At 44.3% G+C, this 22,045-nt stretch overlaps 1 protein-coding gene across 3 annotated transcripts in view; it reads left to right on the plus strand.

The window, feature by feature from the left end:
- Positions 1-22,045, plus strand: part of ssbp4 (single stranded DNA binding protein 4) — a 92,380-nt gene that overhangs the window by 21,605 nt on the left and 48,730 nt on the right. For all 3 annotated transcript variants that reach the window (XM_085347204.1, XM_085347203.1, XM_085347202.1), the window contains exon 4: positions 6,645-6,729. In XM_085347204.1, the coding sequence (XP_085203330.1) occupies positions 6,645-6,729 (85 nt within the window). The remainder of the gene's footprint in view (positions 1-6,644; positions 6,730-22,045) is intronic.

Here is a 22,045-nt window from a genome sequence, read left to right on the forward strand (position 1 = left end):
GTGCGGTTTTTGTCACAGCATGCCACGACCTCGCCTGCTGCGTGGCAATATCAGCGGGTTGAACTAAAATAAACAACGCTCTTTTTTTTAAAGAACCCTGGCATGCACTTGACCCTTCACCTCCTTCTGCGTGTCCGTCCCAGCTGTCCTGCTCCCCTCTGGGGAAGTGAGCCTCCCGGTTGGAAAACATCTGCTCTGTCCTCAAGCTTGTTTGGCCTGATGCTTCATTTAATGGAACAAGGCTCTGACGTGGGCCGTGCCTCTTTTCTTTCAGCTCCTTTAAACAAATCTGTCAGATCTCTTAATGCTGGGTAAATAGAAGACACTGTTTTTTTTTTTTTTATCTGGCTGGAAGAACAGGGTCAGTGGAATTACAGCCTGGCACGTACCATGTTTTTCTCCATGTCTGAATTAAAAGGAATAAGAACACCCAAAAGTAGGATTTCCCCTTTCCGCTTGTCAGCCAGCTAATAGAAAATCCAACTCTAATGCGAAGAGGGAGAGAAAACAGGCAGGACAGAAGAAGCTGGGTAGCTGGAACGGACGCAGACAAAGAATCGAGCAGGCAGAGCATCAAGGAGGTTGAGAGGCTGAATCCTCAGCAAGGCAGCAGGAGGGGCAAAGAGAAGGGATAAGAGGTTTGACAGGGCCCGCTTTGTTTGTCATTCATGCTATCCTGCTCATCCCCAAAGCCCCTGGCTGGCCCTGTGTAATAAACCCGGACATGCAGCTTCGTTCATTCATCCTCCAGGCCCCAGTGTGTGTTGTGATTGTGTAGCCTGTTGACACGGTTCATAATGGCCCTTAAAGAACCTGGCTTCTCTCAACCTGACAGCTCTCAATTGGATCACTACCAGTAATACTGACAGAATGACATACACAAACATACAGTGCAGCCCAAGTTTGCTCTTGCCTGAACCAATAAGAGCGCTCAGGGAGCCGTGTGTGTGCACGCACGGGTGCGTGTGTGTATGAGGCAAATGGAAACTGAGCACTTTTAGTGTATTTTCACTGTACTGATATATTTCAGTAGTGCAGGATATGATACTGTGTGTGTGTGTGTGTCAGAGAGCAGTTGGAGAGTAGGCTGCTGATTAGCCATGCAGGGCAGGGCAGGCTGAAGTGTAGTATGACCTAGCTAAGGGGCGTCTGTCTGGGCCACGCAGCACGTGGACACGGATACTCAGTGGGAGTGGGGTCTGGGGGGTTGGCTGTGGGAGGAGAAAGAGGGCGGAGCCCCCTGTCCATCCCTAAACCAGCCGGCACCCCCCCTCCCCCCTCCAACCTCCAGCCTCCCCCAAAACAAAAGCTCCAGATGGTAGGAAAGCCACCAGCCTCCCTCATCCCTCACCCTTCTCCCCCCACCCCTCCCTCAACCTTTGTCTGGAGGCCTGTCCCTTTGTTTGCGGAAGAGAGACCCCCGAATGGATTAACTCTTTACATTCCAGCCTCTTTTGTGTTAAAAAGCCAAATCTAAGACCCCGACCCCACAGCCACCCCGGCCCCCTCCCCCCCTTTTAGTGTCTCATTGGGGCTTTCTTCCCTCTGTCTTTGCCTCTGTGGCTGTTTCCTGTAGGGCACCGATGGTTGGTAGGTGGGGGGGGGCTTCAGATTAAGAGCGTGGCTCTAAGAAGGGGGAAGGGGAGGGAGGCTGGTAGCGGGGGTCACTCATCCACGTCTGTTGTTATGGGTGGACGGATAAAGAAAAGGCTCAGTGAGGGCTGCAGGTGTTGATTGTGTCATTAGCTCGCTCTCTATTGGCCGCCGCTAGTTGTCTCCTCCTTATCCCAAAATCGATTGCTTTAACCAGTTTTCACTGGATGGCCACTGAATTCCCAGTGCACACACACACAGGCACAACAACAGTATGTACTGTAGAGGGATCTTCTCTGTGATAGCCTCTAGCTGAAATTCTTGTTTGTGGGGGCAGAGCAAACAAAGTGAGAGTAGCCATCCGATGCTCCCAAATGTCTGGACTGTTCTTTGACATCCTTCTGTATTTCATCCTGTTTAGTCCCCTTTATTTTTGCCTAAATAATCATTTATTCTCACTCTTGATTGCTTTTTTTCTTTTGTTTTTAAGTGATGGTGATTAAACTGTAATTTTGTTGGTTTATATTCCAAGGGGGAGATACACTACATGTAAATATAGGCTACTTTTAGACTGCTCCCTTACTCATAAGGGGTCACCACAGCGGGTTGCTCAGCACATTTTGATTTGTCAGAATTTCCTGTTTCAACCCCCACGGGATCTGTGTCTCCTTCCAGTAACAAGGAAGAGACACAAACAGGGGATTTTTTGATTCTTGGCTGAATAGTGGTGGTAAATACATGTAAACATAATCCATTATTAATGCTAGCGTCACCAGCAGTGAAATCCTCTACAGTGACAGAGACCTCAACAGCTGTGATAGTTGTTTGGCGGTAACATGAAGTGTAAGCACAGAACAAGGACGATTAAACAAGATGCGCCTTGCTTGCTTGCTAACATGCTAGCTAGCTTTGTGTCACAGGCATCTGCAGCCTTTCTCAGTTTAAGAAGTCTGTGTAGACTTAAAGTTTGAAGTCTCTTCTTCATACTTTTTAGTAAAAAGTTATGAGCTCCAAGTTTAATAACACTGTCTTAGTTTCAGTGGTGATGGCCAAGCAATGCATATGCAACACTAGGAGGTAGCACTTTACTATAACTCACACTTAATACAGTCAAATCAGTGGAAACCTGGAAAATCTGAAAAGCATACAGTTTACTGCAGTGAGCCGAATTTAACTTTGCACAGTGTGTGAGAGTTGGATGAACTGAAATCAAAGGTTTCCTTATTCTGTCAGTTATGTCATGGTGCGAATACACTATAAAAGAAATTTGGTGATTTGGTGTCTTACTTTACTAAAGTTATCAAAAGGTCGCTTACTGAACTTAAATTGGTTCAGTCCAGAAGAATTAGTTCCCGTCACACAGGCCTAGAGACTTCTTGGCAACCAACCGTGTGTATTCCCCGATTGATTGGCGAGTGGCTGCTGGCACTCACTAGGTGCTATTAGTCACAAAGAGGTTGATTTCAGTGCGTTGGTTTGACACAGTGGCTGCCAGCAACTTCGCCAACTGTAGGTGAATATAACTTCTTGCCAACTGGTTTCCAGGCCTGTGTGGTGGTGTCTGACTTTCAGATACTACTCTGTCGACCAAGTGCAAATGTTTGTGAAATCGGTGAAAGTTGAAAGAATACTGTTTTGGGATTCCTAGACAGACAAAATGTTTCCTATTAGCCATGTCATGCACAGTTATCCCCCCTGCAAGGAGAGGAGGCCCGAATGTCTTTGCTGTTACTGCGTAATTATTCTGGGCATCATTAAGCTTGATCACTAAGCCTCAGTCACTGCCTCTGTGACTGTTGTTCTGTGTGAGCGGGCTCTTTGTCTTTGGGTCTCAAGTTTGACAGCTTAATTTTTCTCGTGGGTCAGGTTTGTTTTGCAGGACTTTCTTCAGTCACAGTTACTGTATTATTACACCATTTCCAAAGGCAGGTCCTGTGACGGACAGGGAACCTGTTCAGGGTGTAACTAGCCTCGTGCCCCGGGATAGACTCCGGCCGCTCTCTGCTACCTAAGGTTGAGAAAACAGACTGTTGAATGAGCACATGGAGCATTTCTGGTTTATAAGGCACGATGATGATAAATGATAAATGCGCTGAGTTTTTTTCTTTTATACTCGTGCCGCATCCTGATCTCCATCTCTGTCTTAATTTTTATTTCCGTCTCCCTGCTGACTGACCGACGGACTGAGTGACGCACACAGGATTAAACCAGCTACTAGCAGCCTGCGTGGCTGTCTTTCAGTGTCTTTGTTTACCCTCTTTATTGTACTGGAAAAGCACATTGTAACCACTGGCTCTGTGAGGCCACAGTTAATTGCAAATAATTATCGTGATGGCATTTAATTTTAGTAATTGTCATCTTCTGGACGGCTGGACGCTAATCCTTTCCTCCTCCTCTGTTCAGGATACAAAGAGCGCGTGTTTGTGTGCGCCGGCCACGCTGGCTCGTATATTTTAGTCTCGTTTCTCATTTGAATAAATAAAAGAGTTTATATGACCCCCAAGCTGTAATTTAAATCTCTCCTGTGACTCTTCAAAGTAAGAGCTGTTAAACTTTGCATCCTTTGTACAGAGTCGTGTGGCTTAAACCACCAGTTACATCCCATAATACTATAAAGAGCTTCCCATGATGAGATGATTAGATTGAAATGATTAGATAATTGGATAGAAATTTTACTATAACAAGGGTGTGCAAGATTTCTCGCAGATTGCTGTTGCTAATTAACTGCAAATGTTGACTCCCTAGATCATTTCTACAGATTAGCTTTTCTGAAAAGGATGGGACAACAACTGCGTGTTATTCTTCTAAATGTGGGTAGCCCTATATTGAAAAGGAAAAAAAAAGGCACCGACAATGGTCCCATCCTACATATACCTGGATTCGGTCCTACCGATGCACTGAAGCTGCCCTATGGGGTCTAAATTGGGTGAATATTAAAAAGATTTTGCTCGTTAATCTAACACTTCCTCACACTTTCTGCCTCTCTCTATGCAGAAAAAGTGTAAAACCTCAGAAATAATATCAGAAAAATGAAAGTATTTGTTTCCGCGTTTAGTCCTCTCCGGCAGTGATCCTCCTTCAGATTATGCAGAGAGACGGAATGAGATTTGCCTGCGCCGGCTCAGACAGACGCAGGTCAGCTGTTCAAATCGTAATATATTTCAGACTTCACAGGCCAGGAGATGTTAGATCACCTTCCCCTACCCCTGCGACTGCACCTGGTTGTGTCTTTTCTGTAACAAACTGCAACCCGCGTCCCATTTCATTTCCCCGAGAGCTGATTGGATTTGCGATGGTCGCGCCTTCACACCGCACCTCGTCTCTGACAGAGCAGCAATCTCTTTAACACCAACCGATAGATATGATAATGTACACTGGCTTTATTGCCGAGTGACAGAAGGGCGGCACAACACACAGGCACGCGCACTCACGCACAATGTGTTCACCACCAGCTTTGCACAGTCCCGCCCTGTTCCTCGGTGCCCTCCTCGTCTAGAAGGGACCCCAGCGCGCACTGAACGCCTCAGGGCACCGACTCTGCCTTTTAATCTTTAAATACTCTAATAACACATTTCTATTTTAGTTCAGATGCTTTGAAAGGTTGGTACCTCGTGCTGCGGGGTTCAAATTTATTGTTTATTGTTCGTTTTTATTTTTAGGACACCCATTGTTGCACTCTGGTTTCCTTGATGCCCTCAAATAGCAAAGAAAATTTAAAAAAAAAATCAAAGGACAATGAAGGAATGTGTAGATTGCTGATCAACAATGTTCTGTAATAACTATATTCAAGAGATAATAACACAGAAGCATGAAAATCACGCATCCTGCGCAATGAAAAATGACCAGTATGTGACAGGGTGCTGCCGAGCCACTCTCTGACAGTTACGGGCGATCAGCTAATATTTTCTGCTCCATTTCGCAGTCTGTCACATCAAGTGTCACGGCTGTTCCTAACATCAGCACAAAGAATGCATGTTAGAGTTTATTTGCACCTTTAAGTGGCAAAAAAAAAAAATCCTCTCGTGACTTCAGCATTTCTTGTTTTTAATATTCTGTCCGTGAAGTCAGCACCGAGGAGAAGCAGCACTCCTTTATTTCAGTGCAGTAATTAAGGGCCCATTTGGAGCGGGACCTGGTGGCCTCCGATGCCCTGAAGGAGTTGGATTGGTCTAATTAACTAATATGAACACTGCTGATTGGGCAGTAAGTAACATAATCACAGCTGATTGGTCAATAACCTGCAGGTCACCGGGACGGGCCGAGGGGAACATTTGGAGGTCCTTCCTGGTAATTTGGACCCGAGCTGCTGGCTGGACTGCGCGATAGTGTGGAGGCTAAAGAGAAGACTGCCGTGGTGTATGTGTGTGTTTGTGTGTGTGTGTGTAGCTGGAAAAGTGCTGAGATTTTAAATGGTTTTTAAAGCAAAAATGATCAAATCTGATGCGCTCACTACAAAATATTATTTTTCTGCGGCTAGTCAAACAAAACAAACAAATTAAAGGTGTCAGCCTTTAAAATTCTGATGACAGTAGAGACATTGATCAGCAGATTTATCAATACTGAAAATAATTGTTAGTCACAGCTAACAGTTGTCATCGTCAACCACGTTGTCAGGTCAGCTCTGCCGTTTCTGTTGGACGCGTTTTGATCACATAATATCTCGTTCATATCATAATGTTGTTAATTTTAAAACACATGTTCCTAGAAACTGCAGTCAGGGCCAAGAATCAGCCAATCACACTGATGTTTCGGTTCATCGGTGCCGTTTTATGTTCTTTGGATGGTTCTGTTGAGACAACATTGAAAAGTGCTGTCACCGGAGCTCGTGACTCACACTGACGTTGACGGCTTCTTGGTCTATTTTTGAAAAGTTTGTCTCAAACTGAGCTATCAAGAAATCATTTTATACCTGCTCTGCTTTTTAAACATCTACATGATATTCTTCTGCTTCTGTTAACACTTCTGTTTTAACCACTTTTTGCCATGAACCTGGTGTGTCTGTAGCCTACAGATGAAAGTGTCTAACTGCTGTTACTGTCCTGTGTGCACAGTGTATTCTGGGATCTGTACTGCGCTGCCCCGGACCGGAGGGAGACGTGCGAACATTCCAGCGAGGCCAAGGCTTTCCATGACTATGTGAGTGAACTTAACCAACCCTCCCGCCGTGTACAAGTACACACACATCCACATGCTCGTGAACACCCATGATCACACAGACCGTGCATCAGAAAGAAGGGACTATCCTGTTTGAGATAATGCTGCTGGTTCTTGTTTTGACACGTTTGTTTCTTACCGTCTGCGCGTCTGCTCTTCCTGGTTGCAGCCTCCGTTTGTGGACGGGGCTCGCTGCGAGCCAGACGTCTGAAATGGCGTGCTTTTAAAAAATGCAACACCCGTGAACACCACTTGTATATTTTATGGGAAAGCCCTTAGACTTCCATCTTTGAATTTTTAAAATCCAATTGGGTGTTTGTGGCAACGTTCAATATTTAACTCGATCTGACTGATTACATATATTTTTCCTATCAGCTGCTTCAGCGGTGCAGCTCAGCTGGTGGCCACACTTCCTGTTCTAGTGAATCTGTCGCCGAGGTTAAAGGTCACTGTACTGCCTGACTATTTATCGTTCCACTCGTGGCTTCAGTAAAGGTCAAATCACATGAAGCAGCTGGTTGATCGCACCATTACATCTACACACACATTTGCACACAATAGCTGCTTATGATAGTTGTGGCAGAGGATGGCCCGGGTGCTGCAAGGTCAGGGCCTGAGCCCCCCGTGACCCCTGTCTTCTGCACAGTTGATCAGACCAGTAGATCAAACGTGCACGTTTTCTGCAGGCCAGCACAAAGCGAGCGTCTGTTTTCTCGTGACTGCAGACCACGCAGGCTTAACCTCCTCACTTTGTCATCTTTTTTCAAATTGGTTTTTTGTTCTTTAGCTGCAAGGGTTTTCTCTTTTGGCTTGTCCACACTATGATAAATATTTGCATCATGCCGCGTGGTGTATATTTGAGTAAGGATTACACGGTGTGCGAATGTTGACTGGACAGACTGCTTCAGCTGTGAGATTATCGTTCCACCCGGGCAGAAGTTAAACCTGAAATGGATTAGAGGCACGGTTCTCGCCATCCGCGTTTCATTCAGGCCGTTTTAACTCGTAGCCTGTCACCCGTCCAGTTGAACTCTCTTATGAGGTTTGACGGCAAAAGTGCGAGCGCTTGTCAGCTGAACAGATTACATCTGTCGCGCATGTACCATGCATGTCTGCGCGGGCACTAGTTGATGTGTGCGTCTCCTCGCCTCGTCTCTGTGTGTGTGCATGTGTTGGACCACCATAAGATTAATTACATGGTTAATTAAACCTAGTAGTTAATTAAATCTGACAACTGTGTCTAATTAATCTAAATGCCATATAATTTCCTACACCTTTCTCCAGAGGTAGGCCAGCTGGATACCTGCATGTCAGCTATTTAACGGCTCTGGTTTGACAGCCCTGGTCAATATATGTCTGAACCTCTGGCTTGAAATTCTGCCAACCTGCCGACATATTTTAAACGTGTTTCAGTCTTTGTTTGCGTAAACTGGTTAGCTGAGAATCCGAATCGCTGCTGCTGCTCCTCAGCATTGGACTGCATAGACAAAACATAGAGTCAAGCTGCAGTTTAGGGGTTAAAGTGCTGATGTGAATCAGAGGTTCAGAAGTATATTGAGCTTGTTTTTACTAAAATACAGTAAAGATAGGTAGAGAGAGGAGGCAGGTGCTCTGTTGGTGTTGTGGTAAAGTGATAAACGCATCCTAAAGGGGAACTTGATGAGCATTTAAAACTGCTGAGACGCTCTGTTTTTGATCTTCGACCTCACTCAAGTTCACAAGGTCAGCCTGTGCGAACTCTCAGCTCGCGACTGCTGATTTGCTGCGATTAGGAGTTTAAAGATAGAAATATTTGTCATTTTATGGTTTCGCATGCGATGTGCAGGTGTTTCACTTTCAACTTTCAAAAAAAACTAGTGCAGCCTTCCGATTTGAGATAGACACAAGGTGCAGGATACTGTTTGCACACAAATGCAGAAATCTGAATACAAATCCAACGAAAAAGAAAGTGTAGAAAAACTGCATTTTACGCAGGGTCCTCTTTTATAAATGATTGTACCCTCTTACTTCCATATTTAATCAATGGCATATAAAATCAGTGTTTGCACCTCAAGTTATTGGACACAGCAATTAAAAGAAACACAAGAAAGAAGCACAAATTTCACAGAATTTAAAACTCAGACGCTCACCTGAGAAGTGGGGAAAAGAAACGGTCTCAAATCTGTAATCGTGAAGTGCAAAAATGTCACGCAGGTCATCGCCTTGGCGAGGACCACAGCAGAGAGGAAAAGGAAAGGCTGTAATACAAATAAGAGACAAAAAGGCATCAGTTCACACAAGGAAAGCAGGCGGCTATTTATAGCTCCCGCAATTAATTTAGTGTATGCTATGAAGAGCAAATTCTCTATATCAACATAGGTAGGCGTGTTTGAGAGGCAGAAACAACTATATTTATGAGAAGCAGCTGTCCGTTTTATCTTATGTTTACATACTTTTCACCTTTGCTTTCACTCACTGGTTTGGTATAGCCACAAAACTAGTTAGTGATGTTTAGGACAAAAAGACTGCACCTGGGTTAAAATATTGTCTTGAATGTGCTTGAAAATCCAGGCCAAAGGTCAAAAGGAAAGAAAAACATGTGTCGTCAGTTTGAGTCGGTAATTGAGAAAAAAAAAAGAAAGAAAGTTTGAGTCGGTAATCGTGGACCTCGTGCTACCTTAATATAAAAGAAAACTATAAATTATACTGCTTTGAATTCATGCTTTGCTAAGTAAAGTTCCAGAGTTGTTTTGGATTAGGAGTCCTAATAAAGCGTAGAGGGTGTGGCAGAGGCTCTGACAGTGCACGACAAGGTGCGAGAAAGCACATGTGCTATTGTGACCATTCCCGCACGTGTCTTTGTGCGTCTGCGTGACGGCGAGAGCCAGAGCATCGGGGTCGAAGCGCGTGAATCCCCAGGGTGACGAGGGGTCTGTCTGCCTCTGATTAACTCTGGCTCCTCGGTCCCCGCAGACTGACGGCCCGATCGAGTCTCTATCAAGGCCCCTTGCTGATAACGGCTCCCTCGCTCCCCCGAGTCCGCCCAGATCACGGAGTGAAAAACAACACGGCTCCCGGGAGCCGCGCACTCCACTCTGTGTGCAGCTCAGCAGGAGCGGTGGAAGGGGAACTTGTGTGAGATAAACCAGGATTGCTTTTGTTTTTATTAATGCTTCTTCTTACATGTAATTTATGGTCTGCCTGGCCTCTATAGAGGTGTACGCTGTCATTTTGCTGCGGATAACAATGAGAAAATATCAGCAAAGAGCCATAAAATTGATATCTATATATCTGCTTATTTGTTTCCGCAAACTAATTTGGTTGCCAGGCAACGCTGAGCCGGAGTACAGTCTTAGTTACAGATTTGGTTTGGCTCAGCTCAGTTTGGCTCAATTTGGCCCGATTTGAAGGCACCTCTTACTCAGCCCTGTCCTGCTGGCCCCCTCTGAGAGCAATGATGTAGACTTTGTGGACTCTCCAGTTTGGGAAAGATAATGGAATATAATGTGCTAATCCCCAGATCTGGGGACTGGTTGACAGCTAATCCAGGGGAATGTGGTGGGATTGGAGCCCTGGCCTCCCTCCCAGAACTGGAGGCCTCTGACTAGAAGGGTAGCTAGTTGCTTTCACCCTTGAATGGCGAATCTGCTATCGTAGACACTCTCACGTAAACACTCCCACTTGCAGCAGCGCTTGTGTGCATATCCCACTCCCACGCGCTCTCATGCAAATGAATACACGCACTCAAAGTAAGCGAGATGATGCCGTATCATAAAGAGCTGGAACAGCCTGAAGTCTTGTACCTCTGTAAAGTAATTTGAGTGTTCGCTCTTGTCGTCTTAATTGTCGGAATTGTGTTTCTGTCCTTCCTCTTCACGTCGCCCTTTAATCACGTTTATTTCCTAAAAGAGATCCGCGCATCTCATGGTCCTCTTTTCTGCTGGAATTTGGATGTTCCTCAAAAGAGCACTTTGTTGAGGAAATGTGTTTGATTATAAGAACATGGCACGTCTTTAGTAACTCAATATGAATGATTAAAGCACGCGAGCTTTGTGATGAAGAAAGCATACATATTGACGGACGCACACACACAGAGAACGAGTCGCTGTCTTCTCCATCTCAGACACGCGTGCATGCACTTGCAGTCTCAAACAAACAGTCTTTCAGGAAGCGATCCGCTCGCCTCGCTGCTGCAGACATTTTGCTTTGCCCCAGCCAGAGGTCGCAACCCCAAACATCTGCGATTCACGCCAATCCGGGTTCACCGCCTGCAGAGCATCACGGATTTAGTGCCACAAGTGCGTCACTCGCGTCGCAGTGCTTCACTGACTCCTCTCAGCTCTCGGCTTACTGATGCAAACTGTCACGATAATGGCTGAGATGGAGGAGTCAAAAACAGGGATTCAGCTTTGAACGTTTCACCTCTTCCCGAAATAGAGCGCATTAAGAAAACCGTCATGAAAGCCCTCGTGAACATGATAAGGCGCTCGAGCATTAGCTGCATATTTGATTGTTTGATCGACAGAAAATTTTAACATTTTGAAAATGCAGTCTGACGTTCTGTCTTTACATCAGCAAAACTTCCATTTAAATTTTTTTTTAATTTTCAGTTTGTCTGCTAATTACGTTCTTGATTGATGTCAAAAAAGTCAGAAAATATTCCCCGCCAGTGTTTTTCAGAGACCAAGGAGACATTACTTACAGTCTTGTTTCACCATTCTGAAATCATATTTGCTTTTATTAAAAGACTAACAGATTAATGACAGTCAAACAGTTGTCAGTATATTTTCTGTTGGTTGACCGGTTGATTGAGTAATTAACTTCTTGCTTCTGCTCTACACTGAGTCACTTCAACCAGGAAAACGAGTGCCGCAGCCCTAATCTGATCTCTTCCCAGCATGCCGTTTGCAGACCGTAGATAGATGGAGATGCAATGTTGGCTGTTGCCTGGCTATTCTTTGAGCGGGTTAAACATTTGTTAGGCTCGACCACAGTAACAGGTGGCACGATGGGAGGAGCTGCGCTCTGTAAACAAGCGTTGATAGCCAAGCCTTTGTCTGGACTCTGTGTGGGATTTTGTGTGGTTTTTTTCATCACTGCTACTCACTACGTTACCAGGTGCTCACTTGCCATTTTTTTTATGCCACACGTCTGCATGAAACCTTCCTTCCCTGTCAAAGCGCTCTTTGTCCCCGTCCTTTTTTTTTTTTTTTTCATGAAATTTACTCATCCTGCACCGTTTTTTTCCTGCTTCAGTTCCTCTCAGGTCTTTTTCGCCATCCTCCAACCCCCTCCCGCCGTGCTTTCTTTGCCTTCCTCTCTGTTCCACGCTCTCTTTCTTATTCCTCCCCCTCTCTCCTTCGCCGCCCTCCCTCCCTCTCACAGGAGATTGATTGGGTAATCTGGCTGGGTGCCAGCAGTGCCCGCTTCCTTGCTCGGGGGAAGGAGAGAAGCAGGGGCGACATGACGACATGCAGGAATAATAATAACATCCATAATATAGGCAGAGTAGGTATGGATGGAGGCATGAGGACAGAAAGCGAGAGAGAACGCAGAGGACTGGAGTCTGCGTTGGCACGGCGATATCATCCTCTCACAGATTCTGCTGGCTGTTTTCACTTTAAATATAGCCTACACACCATGGTGTGCCACAGCATTGTGTCTCCATTCCTGTCCGTCTCCCGTCTTCTCTACCTTTCTGCCACCGCCACCGCCTCCTCTGTTCACGCCCGTGTCGTCTTTTAATATCAAACAGTACGTGGAGTGCAGGCTGCAGGCAGACGGGCGCTGAGCGAGAGGACGCCGTCTTTGTGTGCCGTTGTTTACCGTTGTTACAGTCTAAATGAAAAAGGCCGGTCGGCTCCTCTGTCTGTGTATACCTTTCGCTATCTGAGGAAGGCAGCAAAGCCTGAAAGTGCTGCCCTCAAGCTGCGTGCGTGTTCGGCTGGAGGTCTGCAAGTGACAGAAGCAGAAGATCAAATGTTGCTTATGATTCCCTTCCTTGCAGGTTCATTCTGGGCAAGCTTAAACCGAGCTGCAGTTTAGCATTTGATCTCAGCTATGTAAGCACGAGCCGCTGGATCTGTGTTTGACAGGGACAGACCGGGACATGGACGGATGCAGACGACCATCCGGGGACAGAGACGGGGAGGGGATGTTTCTGTGCAGGGAGAATGAGGTGTGCGAAGGCACTAGGGACTCTTTTTGAAGTCTGCATGTTTTGCAGTTTATCTGAGTTTTGGTACTAGCTATGCTTTGCGTCCCACTAGCCAGAGCAGCGTAAATGCCATCAATCTGCCCGCGCAAAGTTATTGTAGAAGCCAGGCCCTGCAGCGTATACTTTCCCTCCTTGCATGCAGATTTCCAACCCAGTCCCATTTAATTTCCCTAACCCAGTTACCCATGAATACCCTCTTAGTTGCAACATCATCATCCATAAAATTTAAACGAATGCTTTAAATGAATACTACATTCAGGGGAATAGTGAAAACTCCTTGGGGCATTTGTTTATCTCTCCCAATGAAACTAGCGGGTGAACGCTGCCAATTCTCTTTCAGTTTAGTCATTTTCAGGAAACAAATTATGGCTCAATAATTTAAAAAAAGCAGCATTCATCACTTGTTTGCCCTCGACTGTAACCAGTTTACTGTGGAGAATTGAAGTGAGCAATTTGTCAGGGGGCTGGAAGTTTGAGGGCGACCTTCCGTGCTGGGGGTGCCTGCGATGCTTCTCTTGGCAAGCCTGCATCACGCAAGCCTGCCCGCACGCACACAAGCACACATTCACTCCCTCCCCTCTTTCTCACCATCTTTGAAGCTCCCTGACACTGGCGACTTCCAAACCACATCCATTTATCCATTGTGTAAAAACACACTGTCCGGCTCGGAACGGCATAAATTACTGCAATTATGATGCTTCTGCTGTCTTTGTTTCAGCTTACTTTGAACTTTCCTTTGGCAGGCTGCTCTGACTCTGTGTTTTTATAACTTTGTGTCCCAAGTCTCAGAGGAGAGGGCAGAACAACCTGGTAGAAGCTTAGACGAGTGTGTGGTTACTGTCGATTTTACTGTTTCTCTGAGTAAATTTCTTCAAAGTGAAACGACTCTGCTGGTCTCCAGTCAGCTTTCCCAGCTGTGGCGCTCCCCCGTTCTCTCCTCCCAGAGAAAAGCTCGGAGCGCTCCATTACTGCCGCTCCTCATTAGGTCTAAAACGTTGACGGCGGTTGCAAGGATTGTCAGGCAGATACGAGTGAAAGCTATGTTTAAGCATACGGTCCCGTTGGTTTAACTGCGAATCGAGAAGCCGTTTCCTTCTTTTAACCAAGATTCATAATTAAGTCAGCTTTCATCAGTGACAAGAGTCTGATTTTAAAGTCGACCGTCATTGTTTCCTTCTGTTCAGGTCCACAAGTACACATTTGCTATCCTTTGAGAAATTTAGCGTGTCATGAACTGACTCAAAGGTTTTGACAAACATTTCAAATAGGTTGACGGAGGACGGGCCAGCGTTTATAACCTGGAAGGCACGGGAGAACCTCCCATGCAGGTCAGGGCTTCCTGAGACGATCGCTTCTGATGACGTCGTCACAAGTTTGTCAAACTGTGCAAATAAGAGACGCACTGAACTGGGAGGTTGTGTTTAAGTGTGTGAGGACACAAAAATCAGTAAGTTAATAGATTAAATGAGCAGTAGGGCTGGGCCATATTATACCGTTCACGGTAATACCGGTATAATGTTAGGCAACGATAGGAAAATGAAATATCGCGATAGAATGGGAGTAAAACGCGCATGCGCAGTGCCTTTGTTTTCATACGCACATGGCCGATTGTTGAGTGAAACAGATGAACCAGAATTGGTTTGTAAAAATGGTGCAACTTCCGTGATGTGGAACTGGTTTGGTGTTTGTCCGTCAGATACACGACAAAGCACATTTTTTTGCAGAACATGCAAGCGGCCGTTGTTATTGTCATATTTGTCGGACTAAGATGCTCTTAAATCTGGGAGTAATCTGGGTCCTAAACTCCGTATACTTCAGGTCAAACAACACTGCAGCATCACTTAGAGTTAAAAACTGTCTAAATTCTTTCATCTTTAATAAAACGATCAGCATTGCTGCTTTACCAGGTGTAACTATGAAGTTTAACTTCCAGGCATCCATGAAAACTAAAGTTATTACATTTAACGGAGTTAGACGTTAGCAGGAAGCTAGCGGAAGTTAGCTCGCTAGTTTCGCTAGTTACCTAAGCATGATATAGCATGTTCTGACTGAGAGATTTCTGAAAAAAATCAAACGTACAGTTCTGCTATCACTTCCAACATAAATGAAGACAGGAAACTAAACAGCAGTGACGTTTGTAGGGTTACTGAAGTTGGGCTAGCTGGTATTTAATGATGTGCTACGTGATCGCTAGCGACACAGCTATGTTAGCATAACATAAACAGTGAAGCTGGAGGACGAACACTAACACTTTTCCACTTATAAAAGTTAACGTGAAGGTTCTTCATGGTTAGAGACAAATGCAATCGCATGGCAGGATGTTGTAAACGGACCAAACTTCAGTCAGGAGAACAACTGAGATAATCCATCCACAATATGAGGTTAGTCATTAATAGACTGCAACAACATGGGAATAGAGCAGCTGCCAGAGAATTCAACATTAATGAATCAATGGTACAGAAGTGGAGGAAGCAAGAAGAATGAGTTTAATAAAGTTTGATTTATCTGACTGCTTTGTTTCGCTTAATGTGCCTTATAATCCCGTGCACCTTATGGTCCGAAAAATACATACTGCACACTGCAGTTTAATGTTGCAAAGCACCTCTTTTTAACTTCAGTGGATATTATACATGGTTATGCTCAGGACATGTCAGCCCATTTCTACTGGAAATGCCTTTTGGTTAAACTTTCAGCAAGGAATTTGCATTTGCACTGTTACATTTTTATAAAGCTTTAATGTACATAAAAACCAGCTTCTTGTTTAAGTGAAAATAAATGGAAGGTTGTCTTTTTGCGCTAGTAATGTTGTGGAGTTGTATTTTGTCTCGCATCAATTATATCGTCGGTTATATCGTTATCGCAAATTTTCAAATATATATCGTGATAAATATTTTTGGCCATATCGCCCTGCTCTAATGAGCAGCATTAAATATTTCAGGTCAAGATAGACCGCATGCGGTGTGTGCATAACAGCAATTGCACATAAAGAAAGCAACCCAGGTTATGCAAGGGATCAATAGAGATATCTTTCATAAGATATGGAGATTGAATGAAGCGGTATCAAGGGCAGGTCTGCTTTCAGAAGTCAGTTTCTCTTCCTCTCATAGCCTTGCGTCTTTTCTTTAAAGCGTGCCGTCCTTTACTGTCCTGAATCATGTTCAGTTTATGCCTTTTGGCCTTTTGGGTGAATAGAAAACAAGTAGAACTTTTCATTCAGACTAGAAATGACAAAAAGTGTAAAAAAAAAGAAAACTGAAATCGCTTTGAGTAAAAACATTTGAGATCATCACTCACCTGAATTGTGGTGGCCAGACAGTCTGTGTTTAGCACAAAAACCTTCCTGAACCTGGAAGTGGGCACGTCGTTCCTGCCACACGTGGTTTCTATGGAATACTGAGCTTCCTCCCATGATTATTTATGGTTGTTCCCACTGACAGCCAACTGCATCCCATGAAAACTAAGTTAGAAACCAGCTTAACTTTTACATAACCTGAGTTTTTCTCAGTGACTAGCACTCACCTGTTCATCCATGATATGATCTGGTTAATTCAAACATTGCAAATTTGGAGCGGCAGCTTTAAATTGCTTTGAGAAACTAACAGTTTGTGGCAACTTTCAGAGGAAGTCTTTTCACTTCCTCCCTCATGTTAGTCTTTTTTCCTCTCAGACACTTTGAGCCTTATCCTTTCAAACACCGTAATTTCTCTAAAAGATGCTCCTCGGCTTTTTGTTTTCTTTTTCATATCTTTGTCCACTCTCACATCGCTCTTCTCTCTCGTGCATGCACACTCACACACATGCACACACAGACACAGTCTATCCTGCCCTTTCTCCTCTGCCTCTCTTTGTAGCAGTGGGCAGGCTTGTAACTGGCAGACATTGCAGCTTGGCACAGTGCGTCCCTGGAACTGTGTGTGTGTGTGTGTCTGCTCTCTCCTACTGCTCTGCCAGTCCACCAGTCTCAAGTACCAGCTGGGCACCCAAACTCACAACCAAAATAAACTGGCGGCCCTAAGCCCATTGGTTGGTGTGTATGTGTGCATGTGTTTGTGCGCGCGTTCTGGTGAGTGCATGCACGTGTTCATGGCTGTGTGTGTGCGAGCGCGTGATGCCGATTGGACGCCCTTCTTATTAAGTCTCATTGAAGCGAGGGGTGACACAAACACAGACCTTCCTCAGATGAATGCCTGAGATGTTCGCCTGTCTCAACTTTGCATTACAGTGAGGCCCTCCCTGCTAGGATTAAAGACTAAAACAATTACAAAGCCTTATTTGCAATTTAAATTCTCCCAAATGCAGACTTAATCCCCATTTTCCAAAGGCAGCAATACTGAGAGGCGGAATAAATGTGTGAGAGAGATCCAATTCAAGCCTCTGTTGGGGTTTCTGTTGCTAAAATAACACTTATAAGTTATAGGGGGGGGATAATGAATGTGCTTTGAGTTGGTTGAGTTATGTTTGGAGAACAGTTTGCTTCTGTTAAAAGCTCGTCTTGGTAATGACGGGATGAATGTTGCAGAATCAGCAGGGGGGCTGATTTTTTTTTCTTTTTTACGCCATTTGTGCAGAGAGACGACTTCACATCCTCTGAAGTAGGGCTGGGCGATATGACCCAAAATTCATATCTCGATATTTTTTAGCTGGATGGCGATATAAGATATATATCTCGATTTTTCTTTTTAAAGCCATAAGTTAAGAACAAAAAGAGAGTTCTTAGTCACACTGTGTCCCAGATGTCACACGGGCACTTTTATTTACATACAGCGTAGATATTACTCAAAAATAAATTATCAGCATATATTAAATAATCATGGTCCATAAATAAAAGAAAATAATGTTGTTTTTGTGCATAACAAAAAGCTCACAATTGTGCAGTCAAAATGTAAACTAAAAGACACTGAGCATAATAACAAAGAGACAGATTTCACAGCTGCTCCACGTCTCTGAACAGGTGCCATTTGTGGTCCTTATACACACACTGTACGTATCACTCCGCGAGGCTCCTCCTCTGTAGCCGTAATTCTCCGACAATCCATCAAGCGGTGCAGCTCCGTAGCTTAGCAAAGTCATATTAAAACATTTTTTGACAGATTGCTGAGCGCTGTGTACCACATAAAATCGGTTCGCGGTCAGTAAGCACAACCAGAATTCATACATAAGGCGCACTGTCGATTTTTGAGAAAAGGAAAGGATTTTAGGCCGTGCAGCCCCTCTGGGCTGCATGTCGTTAGCGTGGTTAGCTCGCTAACACGTTGACGCCATCCAGCCCCACGCACGGTAACTCGCTAACGGAGATTTTCCGCTTTCATCTTGTCATTGCCTGCAGGTGAAGCTATGGGGGAGGCGGAGTTGTGTTCAGTGCAGGAGAGGCGAGGCCGAGTAACGTTGCGTAGAGAGAGACAAAAGTGGACGAAAGAGAGGCAAACCTGCGGCTCCACAAGTATAATTATAACGTAACATAGACTATATCGATATAAACGATATTGTCACATCTTATATCTCGTATGAAAATATATCGATATTTTTAAAAAACTCGATATATCGCCCAGCCCTACTCTGAAGTATTTGCATTTATGTTGTTTGCGTTTAGAAATTCACGTGTGCGCACGTTAAGGTGTCCTGATAGCAGGAGCCGTGGCAGGCATGCTTTACTGCTGCTCGGGGTATATTTACAGACAGTGACTTTAATGCGGTGTAATGATTATTTTTATTCCAGGTACTTCGGCAGCCAGTTCGCTCTGAGTGGAATGACTCCCCATTGGCCCACTGATTACCTCTGTGGCTGCTGCCACACCTGGCTCCTTCAGCTCTCCACTCGCTCCACCATTATAACCTCAGCCCTCCCCCTTTTTATTACTACACCTTCATCTGTTCCCTCCTCCCTCTCTCTGTCTCAGTACACCTTTACTAATGCAACAGTAAGCTGCTCCTTCTTTTTATTAGTCTGCTTTTATGATACAACTCCTCTTCTCTTGTAACTTTTCAGATTTAGTGCTATAAATCAATCTGCCTATTTCATAGATATGCATATATATATTTGTTTACCTGTTTTAACCTTAAAGTACGTAAATATGTTAGGTTAAAAACAGTGGATGGGGACGTCCCGGTCTTCGGATAAACTGCACCGCAGCAGTTTTATTAGATGCCAGATAAATAATAGCCCTCCTAATTATTAAAATTAAAAATGTGTCGATTTCAGCCCGTGCATGTTTGCTGTTCATTCTTAGGTCTCAAACACTTTTGCATTTCTGTCGCTGTTTTCACACATGAACTTTGGACAATGTCTGGGAAATCGAGTCGTTCGCTGTGAATTCACAATTACCGGGAATATTCTCACATCGGCTCGCCTGGACGTTAGCAAGACTTTCTAGCAGAGAGCTGGCAAATTTTAAAAAACAAACAACCAAACACTTAATGTCCACTCTGCTGGGTAAAGTCTCAAAATTCGGCGCTGCACGTGTGAAAATGTCTCAAAATATGCACAACTCTAAATACATCCAATGTGCTTTTTTCTTGTTCCTGCAAGACTTTGTGCATCAGTTACAGTCAGTTTAATTTCAGCTACACTCAACAACTAAACTTTTCCTTTTTTCCGAAGGAAATATGATATATTTATCATTATTATAGGGCGGTAAGTCGCTTTAAGAACAGCATGCATGTGCAGAGAGAGCGACACCTTGTTCAGATTACACAGTTTGAAGTCAGCATGTTTTCCGTTTGTGGCCATTTTATAAGGTCAAGTCTTTTCTTTTAATTCGGCATCTTCCTTTTCTGGTTCTCATTTGAGCTCAGAGCACTTGCTTTCTGTCTGCTTCTTCTCTTCAGTTCCTTCATCAGCCACTCTTACTTCGTTTAAAGAAGAGAAAAGTAGCTTTCCCAAGCAACTACAGCGTTAGCTATCGAACAATACTATTTTAAGATTGGCCTCCTTCATTAAATACAGGTAGAAAGTTTGATTTGTATCCATGTACCTATGAGTTATGCATCTAATAATAACCTGTCATGGCTAATGGAAACCTCTAAATTAGTTGTAATGAGTTAATATTCACGGGGACTATTTCAGAGTCCTTTTTTGGGTGGTGGGCAGATCTTGAAATACTCCCGCGATTTCTTTTCATTCATAACTGCAAACAAAGGTGGAAAAAAAGATAAAACCTTGAGTCAAATGTTGTAGTACTTGCTCCACCTCACTCTTTTACGTAGCGATGTCACTGCGATTCCACTTCTAAAAACAGCTTTGGCTGCTTAACAGCGACACACTGAAGAAGCTCAGCGGCGTTTGGGTTTAAGGACAGAGGCCGTCTTTGCTGCACTGTGAGGCTGTTTTTTTTGTGACGTATTTATCTGTTAACTGTTTGTTAGTTTAAATAATCTGTTATGCGTTTTGTTTTTTTTGTTTTTTTCCATATTTCCTGAAATATATCTACAGTTATCGTACAGAGCCTATACAGGCTTGGCTCTGTGTGATGTCAGAAAGAGCAGAGTTCCCTTGGTAATCATCTCAGCCGCATGGCTCTGGATGTCACTGCAGACACTCACCTGCTGTTCAGTTCCCTGTTTTACGAGGGGCAGCCAATCAGACGAGAGCTGGTTTAAAGGTAGCCTTAAAAAAAGAGGACCTAAAAGTGCTTATTTGTGGCATAGAGTCCCTTTCAGAAAGAACTGACTGTCTCCAGCAGAAAAACATAAGGAGTTTGTTATTAGAAAATGTCTGCAATTTTTATAGTAAACATAGACCATTATTATTAGTGTGTCTGTTTGGGCATATGTTTGATGTTGTTCCCCTGAAATCAGAGCAAACCCTGCCCCTGCTGCCGTTTGGGGTTAATTCTTCCGAGAGAGCCGGAAAATCCAAAAATCCACATCGTGTACTTAGCAACAACAGCGACGTGTGAACTTCCAACCTCCGTTGAGCTGTCTGGATCTAAGCCTTCAGATCAGTTATTTATATCTCCCATGATTAAGTTCAGTGGATAAATAGAGCAGCACATCTGTTTCACTATTGACTGGATGCTCGGACCTGTTCGAGCTTTAGCTCGTGCTCACGGAGCCACGCGTGCTTGTGAAAAGACCAAGAGTTGCACGGGGAAGCGCACACGTGTTACTCCTCGTGTGCGTCCTCTCTGCTCTTTCTCGTTTCTTTTTCTTTACACCACATCAGATCTTTAGTGTAAAAAGTGACATTTGGGCCAGAGATCCACTGCACTGCACTCTGTTGCACACTGAAAAGGTCAGCTTTCATTGAAGGAGTGTGTGGGACCAGCCACTGCCTTGTGAGCGTGAGGGAGAAAGAGAGAGGAGTTTCTTTGAATAGCTGGGCCACTTCAGTTTGCTTGGATAAACTATACTGTGGATTCCTGCTTCGTGTCCTCACGGCGTGGACCGTCGCCAGAGTTGCTCTCTTCTGTGCTGAACTGCTCTGTGGATGCTGTAATCTCCTCAGTGCATGGCCAGATTACTGTCTGTTCCATATTGTCTGGTGGCGGGCTGCAGGATGGAGAGAGGGAGGGATGGAGGAGGCTCTGCTCTGATCTGTTGCTACATAAGGAAGATTACCTTTTTATTAATGTATCCATCTGGACATTTGCTATATTTGGTTGTTTGTCCAGTCTGACACACTGTAAATCTTATGAGATTTAAATCTAAATACATAAAGGCAGAGATTAGACATAAGTGTTATTTCCCAGGAGTTGTTATGAACAAATGAGTAAATCAGAGCGTCATTTAATTGCGATTAGATAGTATTAAAATACTGTAAATGTTGGATTCTCGTCATGAGTAATACCATTAATTTATTATGCTATTAATCTGGAAATGATTTCCCGAAACTGGATGATTTTCAGCAAAGAAAAATGAAGAAATGTGAGTGTTCATTGTGGCCCGCCACCCCACCACCCCACCCTTCCATGCGTCTTCCTCTCCATCTCTTTCTGTCTCCTGTGCACTCCATGCAGAAATGATTTCCATTCCTGCTGAATTAATGAGGTTCTGCTGAACTGAGAAAAGGCAAGGGGAGTGAGTACGCACAAAGGCACACACACATGCACAAGCAGAAGCAAGCTGGGAGACACACACACACACACACACACTATATCCACTGCT

The sequence above is a fragment of the Diplotaxodon limnothrissa genome, linkage group LG23 (assembly GCF_057381915.1).
Source record: "Diplotaxodon limnothrissa isolate DT_005_m linkage group LG23, D_limnothrissa_male_GT1.1, whole genome shotgun sequence".
NCBI classification, from domain to species: Eukaryota; Metazoa; Chordata; class Actinopteri; order Cichliformes; family Cichlidae; genus Diplotaxodon; species Diplotaxodon limnothrissa.